This window comes from Lepisma saccharinum, chromosome 5 (genome assembly GCF_977018435.1).
Source record: "Lepisma saccharinum chromosome 5, izLepSacc3.1, whole genome shotgun sequence".
Taxonomy (NCBI): domain Eukaryota; kingdom Metazoa; phylum Arthropoda; class Insecta; order Zygentoma; family Lepismatidae; genus Lepisma; species Lepisma saccharinum.
In genome coordinates, this window is record NC_139233.1 from 20,818,212 (window position 1) to 20,829,304 (window position 11,093).

Consider the following 11,093-nt stretch of genomic DNA (forward strand, 5'->3'; position numbering starts at 1 on the left):
TATGTAAAAATGGCGATACATTGTCTTGAGAATTAATTCTACACATGATATCAATGAAATTCCTATGGTGAAAAATTTTCCAGCAAGAAAAAGTCATGTATGTTATGGGAGACAGAAGAACATAATCAGTGGTCGAAGTGAGGGGGGGATTCTCAACTAGCAAAATATTCGAAAAGCATCCCCCAGCTGTTTCATTGCCACCATGTTAAACCATAGAAGCATCCCCCAGCGAAGCTCAAGGCTCGTGCAAACATTTCCCCTAGCTAAAATTTTCCACTTTAAGTGCTGGAAATAATGTCAAAAATCATAATACAGTAATGACAAAAAGATTCGAAGACCTATAAGTTTGCTAGCGTGCAATCTTAATTTGTTATTATCCTTTGGCAAGTGTACACTTTACTCATTTACTGCTGTAAGTTTGACCACTATTATGGCAAAAGGAGAGGTTTTTCTCTTGTAGTCAAATTGTTAGTGTTTTTTACCTTTAGTGGAAGTGGTCCTATGTTTAATCTCTAGTGGGAGATTCAGTGTTGTCCCAGCATAGTAAGGACAATAGTAACATACTGCAGTTTAGAAAGCCAGAAAATGGTAATGGTGTTCTAATCACGTGGCATCCAATAAAAAATCGCTTGGCAGGCCTGGGCTCACAAAGGGCTGTTGAACCTTTTTTATGTGTGTAATGTCCAAATAACAACTGTTACAAAAGTTGCAAGTTCCCTAAAACTATGGGAATATTTTTGCAGATATATGGGTGGATTTTGAATAACACACAAAATTTGCACCCATGTGTGTCAAATAATAATGCACGGAAATAGCCCACCATGTGAACTGGTGGACATTTTATGACTTTGGGACACATTAGGCCAAAGAGTGAGTGTTTTATTCATGTAACATTTACACATGCTGACCAATGGTCGTCATATGTAAAATCTGCCATTATCAGTGCTCGATGTCTGGGGAAGGCATGTAGGAGTGTCATCCTCCAAGTCAAGAAAATTTTCATAAAGCATCCCCCTGGATTATTTGCTTACCCTGTGAACAGTGGCACTTGGGTATTGTGGACCTGAATCATTTCTTTTCATCCTGACATTCCAGAAGCACCTACAGTTTCCACACTATTTGACTGACAGTCTCTAACATCTTGCCAAGAGAAGAATATGAGGTAAATGATTATTTTCAGATTTAGAATGTTTGGAATGGAATGAAAAAGAATTTCACTGAAAAGTCATGATTTTTTTAGCACAAAAATCTCATCCGATTCTACATTCTGCCGATAGAAAACACATATTTTAAAACAAATATGACACTACTATATTATCGTATGTAGTATTCTCCGGCAAATGTCAGTGTGAAAGCAAGATGCTGCATTAGCACAGAAAGTTATGCATAGTGTGGAAGGAACCTAACAAGGAAAAAGTGGAGAGAAATTCTTGCACCCCTGGTTCCAGGAATACAGTGTGTCCGTAAAGTCATGGTGCACTTTTGACCGGTCACAGGAAAGCAACAAAACAAGATAGAAATGTGAAATTTTCACCAAATAAAAGGAAAACTCTCCAAGTTTCCGTACTATGATGCGCAACCGTGTGCGCACACAGGTGATGACGCAACACCATGAACTGCGCAGCAGCGGATCAGCCCTCGCCCACGCCAGTCGAGATGTGGACGGTACAGAGGAAAGTCCAGTGCGTTCTGTGGCTTGCGAGGTTCGAATCCGTGAGCAAAGTGCAACGTGAATATCGTCGCGTGTACAACGAAGCGCCACCACATAGGAATAACATTAATCGGTGGGATAAGCAGTTGAAGGATACCGGCAGTTTGTTGGACAAACCCCGTTCTGGTAGGCCATCGGTAAGTGACGAGTCTGTAGAGGCTATACGGGAGAGCTACCTTAGGAGCCCTAAAAAATCTGTGCGTTCGTGTGCTCGACAATTACACCTAAGCAAGACTACAGTTCATAAGGTGTTAAAGAAACGTCTGTGTTTTTCGGGTTACAAATTGCAGCTGTTGCACGCTATCAAACCGGCGGATAGACCCACACGATTCGCGTTTGCTACAGATATGCTTCATAAGATCGACCATGATGAACGATTTCTGCAGAAGATTGTGTTTAGCGATGAGGCGACATTCCATGTCTGTGGGCATGTTCATCGCCATAACGTCCGAATATGGGCTGCTGAAAATCCTCGTGCCTACGTTGAGTACGAACGTAACACCCCCAAAGTGAACGTGTGGTGTGGCCTTATGCATGATAAAGTGATAGGCCCATTTTTCTTTGCGGAGCAGACTGTGACGGCAAACAACTACCTTGACATGTTCGAAATGTATGCAGTGCCACAATTTCCAGAAGGTGTCATCTTTCAACATGACGGCGCGCCTCCACACTACGCCAACATTGTTCGTGAGTTTCTGGATACAACATTCCCCCAGCTGTGGATAGGCAGGGGTTCTGTCCAGCCATGGCCACCACGATCCCCAGATCTGACGCCCTTAGACTTTTACTTGTGGGGTTATGTGAAGCAACATGTGTACAGTGAACATATCAACGACATTAATCATTTAAAACAGAGAATCACAGACGTTATTCACTCTGTTACACCAGACGTCCGTAACCGTGTGTGGGAAGAACTTGAATATCGTTTAGATGTGTGTCGGGCAACAAATGGAGGCCACATCGAACTGCACTAAATAGGTAAGAAACTTGGAGAGTTTTCTTTTTATTTGGTGAAGATTTCACATTTCTATCTTGTTTTGTTGCTTTCCTGTGACCGGTCAAAAGTGCACCATGACTTTACGGACACACTGTATAACGTGAGTTACAACAAGGGTGAAACTGAAAAGTCATGAAGAAGGGTTGGTTCTAGCATTCCGTTACCATTATTTTGGCAATCAGATTCAATCCATTCCTCTTCTGCTTCTCTGTTTTCGTGTTGAATCATACAAGCCTCTCCACACCTATGGATTTCCTCTTCAAGCACTGGCTGCCATAGCAAAGGGGGAAAATACAAATATTAGAATGTCAAGCCGAAGTTACATTATTACAAACCAACAATTACTCAACTACAATACACAAGGAAGACATATGTATGTAAGTTTTAGGTATTTCATGCAGGAACAGTGGAACCTCAGTTTTACAGGGACTAAGACGACAAACATAAAATACAGGAAAACGTAAAATCAGGGAAAATTTTATAACTTATTGCATTATTGGAACCACAAAAATTTAATGTACAAAATCAGGGTTCCATTGCATATGGTAGGCCTTGCTATGCTATCTTCTACAACTTATTATATCTACACTTTCATTTTTACACATATACATACATTCACATTTGTATCATTAAAAAACACTAATCATGAGTACTACAAACATCCTTCTACTAGACTTATGTAAGTACATCACCTTAAACTTGTATTCAAACACTAGCGGATATGACAATTGAATGAAAATTATTCACCGGAACTAAGCTACAAGAGCATGTAATTTTCTTTACCATCACTTCTCTGGTTTTTATCATTGTCACATAAAAACTACTGAATTACCGAGAAAATAAAATCGTACTTGACTAGTGTTTCCCACATTACTTTGATCATATGCAATATATTACACTGTAGCATTAACAGTGCCACTCAATACTAAATGTAGCAATTAAAATAAATAGCAAGCTTAAGAGGAGACCAGTATCATAGTTTGTTCTCTTGCTTCAACACTTTAAAATATATTTACAAGGCTTTCCATTTCAGAGTTTAAAAAATTGTTATTAGTACCTTGATCAGCAAATGTTATATTATTATGGTGGAGCCTCTTGGAATAGTGCACATTCATATAACAAATGCTCTTTAGCCTTACATGGGAATGCATTTAAGGGAGATTTTAGACCGAAGTGACAGGCGACACATGTCGCTTGGGAACAAGCCAGTCAACAGCAACGTTTCACATTGCAGCATTGCACAAGCCTGCACTCAATTGGTGAAATCCTCAGGCTGTGTGTTGCTTCGGTGTGAAATCTCCCTGAGGAAGGTTTCAGACTGATGTAAGAAGTGGGCACAGAGGGGTTTCACACCAAAGTGAAGAGCGAAATGGGCCGCTAGTCTGTAAAAAACATTCACTGTATGTGCAAGCCACCAGACCAAGCTTGGTGAGAAAACCCAATGTGAGTAATATGCAGGTGGCAAGTAACATGTACACTTTGGTGTGTAATTTCAGTACAAAAGGTTGCATTTGTTTCTGAAGGTTCATGTCCAAGTGAGTGTTGTTGCTTGTCACTTTGGCATGAAAGCTCCTGTAAATGAACTTACTACAGTGACATGATACAGCCATTACAAGCATTGGTTCATTGTTAATTTCAAGCAAGTTGTTGTTCAGGACAAAGAAAATTATTATTTTCCTGTAGTTTACGGTTATTACAAGCATAAGAAAACAGGTTTTTTTTCCAGGAGAGCACACGCTCCCTTCATCCCTTTCTTATGCTTGTAATAACAATAAACTACAGGAAAATAATTCTACAATGCAAGCAATGCGTGCATACAAGAAAAACTATTATAGAAAATTATGTGGTATGCAAATACATAACCAAGAATTGTGCGTAAAAACTGAAAATTGATCTACAGTTATTACATTTATCAAACTCATGGCATTCTCTTCACAAGTACATGAAGTTACTGCTAATAATGAAATTGCATGCAAACTTGTAGAGGAAGATTATTCAAAATTGAGAATACAACATAACAACATAACAAGGTGTAATTAGAAACAGGAAGAAGCTGTGCTGCCACAAATAAGCTAATGGAAGGCACAAAAAAGAAAACGAAAAGAATTGGATTTTAAATGAACTGGAATTTGTTAGTACAATTCCACAAAGAGAGAGCTTAATGCCTTCTCCCTCCAAAGGAAGAGGTGCTTTAAGAGGTTGAGGTACAGTTTCGCATCAGTGTTTTGGCACTTTTCACAAACACCAGCTCTTCTTAAACCTTCAGAATCAATGAGCTGTAACTAACAAATAGTTGTGGAAGCTAACCTAGAGCATAAGAGCACAAAATGGATGGGGCAGGATTAAAGATTTGTTTCATGCAGAGTCTATTCGAAGCAAAAGTAGAGTGAAAGTTCCACAGTTTGAGTTGGAAACCTGGATAAAATATTGAAGGCAATGACATGTCCAAAATCTGTACTCATTATAAGTGATGACGAAATTGATGCGACCGATTTTAGATATTTAAATAATGGCAAAAATGGAATACTCAAACCCATATCAGAATCAGTAAAAATCTGATATTTTAATACAATACTTAGTTTCTTTCAGTTTGACCATAGAGGACACATTGTTATAACTTTCATGTACTGTTCTTCTGGAAGGGCAAACTGAAGACATATGTTTTTGAAACTCCAGTTTATTGTAATGGTATCAAATTTCATTCACTTTTTCCTTTCTTGTGTATATGAATAGCTGTTTCTGTACCAGTGTAAAGCCTCTGAAGATTTTTATAATGCACACGAATAAATTTTAAAATTTTCATTTTTGGCATGCTGAAAATTGTATTATTGTATTTCTACTAAAGAATAACATACTGGGATCGATTGTGTAGCTGCAGTTCCAAGCGTAATCATTGATCACATAAGAAATGGTAAATTTCCTGTTACATCACATCATTAGAAATTAGCAGGTAAATTGGCTGCTAAGAAAATATTGATGTTGGACTCTACAGGGTGGCCACGAATTAAGGGAGCACCTTTTGTCACTGTAACTTTTGTATTAATTGAGCTAGTATTTTTCTTTCCTTTCTATCTATACACAGTCCACTCGAGTTTCAGCTTCTGTTCATTTCTTTAATGATGTATACTGCAAATTTTGGATTGAGCTTTTAAGAATTATCCTTTATTTCTTTTTTAACAATTATAACAGCCATGTATCACGATAATAATAATAATAAATGGTTTATAAACGAAGCGCTGTATACAGATGATCACGGTAGTATATGAACACTATGTAAACTTTGTCAAAAAGCTGTTTGAAAACTGAGTAGCAAGCATGACTGTAGATTTCTGGCAGAAAGATGCCCTATTTCAACCAACTGGCTTGGCCTGCTGCAAATCTACAGCTAGTGAAGAAGATGATTGATTATGTATTTCTTTTGGATTGTCTCTTACGGTTCCTACATACGATTACAGACTTTGATTTTCTGTTACTTTTCCTAAAATCAGTGTTATAGTTTTTGAAAACTTTTATTTGGCATAACAACAAAACTTTTATTTGACATAACAAACACATGGTGATATGCATCACAGTTTGTTCCAAACAAATAATGTGCATCAATTCTAAACAAGGGAACCAGCAACTCTGTTAATGAGATGCATATAACAATTACTGATGTACTTATTATGCAAATTTTAACGTGGTTCCTTAAAAACATTAATCATACTGAAATATCTTTAATATAAATATCTTTAAAATAAATGCAGTAAGATGGCCTAATTATTGCTTTTATTATTTTTGCTTTATTCTCATGATTTAAACATGAAAGTTTGAAAAAAATTCCATTACCAAATGAAATGAATCCTTCAATTTAGATATTCCTGCAATGAAGATGGAGATGTTAATTTTATTTTTATACAGTCAGAAAAAACAAGGTCTGCAGCTGAAGTCGATAAATAAGTGCCTTGAAATAAGGCATAGCGTGGATGAACTGTAAAACAGATAATCGCCATGTTTCAAATAGAAGCCACTTATACCTATATAGTAAAATACAAAGTACATATTTAAATTCATAGCACAAAGATGGTTAAAATTCACTTCTTATATAAACAAGCAAACATCAAATCCATGTTACTTTATGTGTTTAACTATTTAATAACTGTTATTTGATTGAATAGGCCCAAAACAGCCTGTTTTGTAAATGGTGGGTCCGGAAATTAATAGGCAAACAAAAAATTATATTTTTCGTAAATAACAGATTTGGTGCTTATTTATATAAGAAGTAAACAAAGTACATAGTTTTTGTTTTTTTTAATTCTTGCATTATCCTATGTTACCACCTCTAAATACACATAAATTTGACTCTATGAACATTCTCAGGCCTATTTGCTAATAGTGTGTACTAAGCACTTGGTCATATTTAAATTTTGTGCACATCATCAATACCATTTTTATTAACATGATGTAATGATCTGATCCAAGCGTATAGATTCGTCTGAATTTACTGCAAATGTAGCAAGATGGTGGTATAAAAAATACAAGTATTAGTATCAAAATTACAGATAAGACCTTACGTTCGGCTAGAGAGATGGCGTGACTATTCACACACGCACACACACCAGCATTGATTATTTTGCAAGTGTTCCCTTGGTAGCCTTCACAAATAAGTAATATCCTCCAAAGAATTTCTTTGGTAATTCCATTGATTTGGCAATTGAATTATACATTCACATTGCAACTTGACTAGGCAAAGATTCTCTGCGACAAACTAAGATGTACACAGTTTACTTGTCTCTCAACAATAACATTAAATATCGTAATAGCAAATATTTGCATTTCTCCTAAACAGAAATGTCATTTCCGAAAACCGCCATCATGATGAAAGTACCAACACTCAATACAAGAAACTTCAACACATTATTCACAATAACATTCAAAAATCAATTTTTATCTACACAATGCTACACATTAAAAGACGATCCATAATAACTTTTTTCCACCCTTATATCTTTTTGCCTGCCATATTTTAAAAATAAGATCCACAAAAAGCTCAATATTTACAATAAATCAGCACCTATCATTTTGTAAGTTCCTCACAAAGTACTGTTGAGGTCTAAATTATTGGGGGCAGTTTTTCTTGAGCAACAGCTAAGTAAAAAGCATTTAAAAGCTCGTTTAATTTAATGTATCTAAAATATATATATAAACGTGTTTCCATTATATATCACAACCAATCTTAAAGCAAAAAATTCTCAAAACAACAATAAGATTTAAATTTTGAAATACTTTTTTTCAAGGGTAATGGCAGTTTGATCAATGACTGTGTTGTACAATTGATTAAATATAAACCATTACCAAATAAAGTAACACCTTTACTCCAAAACTACACCAGTAGGGAAATACTTAAAAAAAAAAAAAAACATTTCATTAGAATTTCTAAAATGTTCATGTCTTTAAAAAAATCAACATGAAAGTGAACAAAGTGCTTCCATGCTAAAATACATACACGCACACACTCACATACTCAAAATACATACACTTCCCAGAAATGACTGGAAGATTACAGTTGGAAGCTCACAGACTTAAAATATCTGACCAGATAGTGACTTATTACCTCAACATTTCATGACTAATAACATGACATTTTCAGAAACCATCGATAATTCACATTGAAACAATGACAATGACGATCTCGGTATACCACATACTAAAACATCTATTCATGTTATTTAAACAATCAAATGTTTTTTAAAATTTTTTATCCAAGCCACAACCTGGCCAGAGACTGCCATCAGCTTGGAGGAGTCAGTTCGACATAGATCCATGTGTATAACTTCTTTAGTTGTAATTCCTTGACTGCATATTTTAGGCTGTTCAATCCATCTGTTTTAAATCGCTTTTTCCCACTGTAGAGGTATTCGTATCTAGAAATATGCAATGATTTGTTACCTCCATCAGTAAAGGAATGAATGAAACATTTATAAAATAAGAACGAATGAAAAAAAAATATTTAACTGTATGCTCCACAACATAGCATATTTGTATGTTTGTTTACACCCTCTTTATAAATACACTTTTCTCCATGTAAATATAAATCTATGGGTATATACAGATGGGTACAAAATAATACGAACACCTGTGAAAAAGTATGCCACATTTCACACCGGCACTACAGCAGCACCACCTGGCACTGAAGTCTGCCACCTAGTGGCCGTGAAGGGGAAGGTATTAGTCTGTCAACAGCAGTCATTGGTGGTGCATTCGTCTATTGTACGCTCTCAAGAGACTCTGCAATGTCAGACCTGACACGGGTTCCAAAAAGACATGATTGTTGGAGCATGTTCAGCTGGAGCCGCGGTGACGGAAACTGTAAACCTTGTGGGGTGTGCAAGGAGCACAGTATCAGCCATTATGACAGCGTACACAACACAAGGTAAGATGGCATCTTCAAAGCACAACAGTGGATGAAAGACAAAGCTTGCTGCTCGGGATAGGAGGGTGTTGAAGCGCATAGTGGCTCGAAAGCACAAGCAATCGTTATCCGAGATAACATCTGAAATGAACAGGCATCTCCAGGACCCCATTTCAACCAAAACTGTCAAAAGGGAACTCCATGCTGCAAACATTCATGGCAGAGTGGCAATTCGTAAGCCGTTGGTGACATCACGTAATGCTGTCAAGCGACGCCAATGGTGCAGAGCTCACAGAAGTTGGTCCCCACAGCAGTGACAACAAGTCATCTGGTCTGATGGAATCAACGTTCACGTTATTCCAGACCACCGGGCACGTTTATGTGTGGAGAATGCCCCGAGATGCATTTCATCCTGACTGCCTCTTGCAGACTGTGAAGCATGGAGGTGGGTCCATTATTGTATGGGGTGCGATATCTTGGCACGGTGTGGGACCACTTGTTTTTCTGCATGGGAAGATCAATGCCAGTCACTATCGCAGCATTCTGGGGGATCATCTCCATCCTTTTGTCCATACTTTATTTCATGGGGAGCGGCCGCTTTTTCAAGATGACAACGCTCCTATACACACTGCTGGGTCTGTCCAAACATGGTTCGAAGAACATGACGATGAAGTAGGACATCTTGAATGGCCCCCACAATCTCCTGACTTGAACATTATAGAACATTTGTGGGGATATTTGGAGTCCAAACTGCATGCTGGAAGTCCGCCTCCAGCCACACTTTCGGAATTGGAGACTGCTCTGGAGGAAGAATGGCTCCATATTCCCTTAAACATTGTGCATGACCTCTATGCGTCCATCCCACATCGCATACAAAGTGTACTTCAGTCACAGGGTGGTCTAACCCCACATTAATAAAGATTTTCTCTAATTTCACAGGTGTTCATATTATTTTGTCCTCCATCTGTATATATATACTTACAACACCATTAAGCCTTGTTTCCATGATATGAAAAACTCAATATGCTGACCAAGGCAGAAATTTATTTTATTATAAACCAAACTAAACGTAAACGTTTCAACCTTCTAGCAAGGTCTTCTTCACTCTCTGTACCAAGTACAAATGTAACAAAGTACACAACAGGAAGATATATATATATATATATACACAAAAATACTCCTCTCCAGACTATTAGAAAGTAGTTCTGGAACAATCTAGCAGGTGACTTTCCCTTGTCAACTGTACATTCACCTGAAAGAGAAAGTGGTTGGACTCTTTATCTCGTGCTCTATTTCCTTCATTCTTCTTCCCTCCTCTTTCTCTCTTGTCCTTTCCACTCTTTCCATTCTTTGTTTAACTTCAGTCCCCCATTCCAGTTCATTGTGTCTTCACCTTTCTTCTCTATTTCCTTGGACTCCTTCCATTTTCTCACTAGTATTCTCTTCTCCCTTCCTACCTGCTTAGCCTCATACGACTTTATGTCATGTCCTGTTTCTCTCATGTGTTTAAATATCACATTTCTCTCTCTCTTAAGTTGAACATCATCCCTATGTTGTTTCAACCTCTAATAGTCTAGAGGGGAGTATTTTTGTGTATATATATCGTCCTGTTGTGTACCTTGTTACATTTGTACTTGTACCAGAGTCTGAAGAAGACCTTGCTAGAAGGTTGAAATGTTACATTTAGTTTATGTTTTATAATAAAATAAATTTCTGCCTTGGTCAGCATATTGAGTTTTTCATATATACTTACTGCAAATACATACTGTATATAATAAGGATGGGACAGATTAATCTCTATTAGAAAAATTATCAATAATATTAGCAACCCATTATATCTATAAACAGACTGTAATTTAGTGTAAAAATTTTGCAATTTTGTTACTATTTTTGTTAATATAAACTAGGGCTGACACCAGTGGTATCAGTATCGGAAGGTATTAGTTGGAAATTAATCACTGATACTGAATGGTAGTTGGGGTGCCATGTGAATT

The 11,093-nt window shown here is 37.0% G+C and overlaps 2 protein-coding genes across 5 annotated transcripts in view; one reads left to right on the forward strand and one right to left on the reverse strand.

Annotated features, from left to right (window-relative positions):
• Nucleotides 1-1,611: 1,611 nt before the first annotated feature.
• Nucleotides 1,612-2,685, forward strand: LOC145987884 (histone-lysine N-methyltransferase SETMAR-like). The gene has a single exon (XM_083122673.1). It carries the CDS (start codon nucleotides 1,612-1,614, stop codon nucleotides 2,683-2,685), a length of 1,074 nt encoding a protein of 357 aa, XP_082978799.1.
• Nucleotides 2,686-5,803: 3,118 nt separating this feature from the next.
• The window catches only part of LOC145987706 (beta1,4-N-acetylgalactosaminyltransferase A-like), a 164,773-nt gene continuing 159,483 nt past the window's right edge, over nucleotides 5,804-11,093 (reverse strand). For all 4 annotated transcript variants that reach the window (XM_083122275.1, XM_083122276.1, XM_083122274.1 and 1 more), the window contains exon 6: nucleotides 5,804-8,611. In XM_083122275.1, the coding sequence (XP_082978401.1) occupies nucleotides 8,479-8,611 (133 nt within the window). In that variant the 3' untranslated portion in view covers nucleotides 5,804-8,478. The remainder of the gene's footprint in view (nucleotides 8,612-11,093) is intronic.

Bases quoted from the DNA above. Each gene is read 5' to 3' on its own strand.
- LOC145987884 (XM_083122673.1), top strand. From the start codon at position 1,612: ATGAACTGCGCAGCAGCGGATCAGCCCTCGCCCACGCCAGTCGAGATG.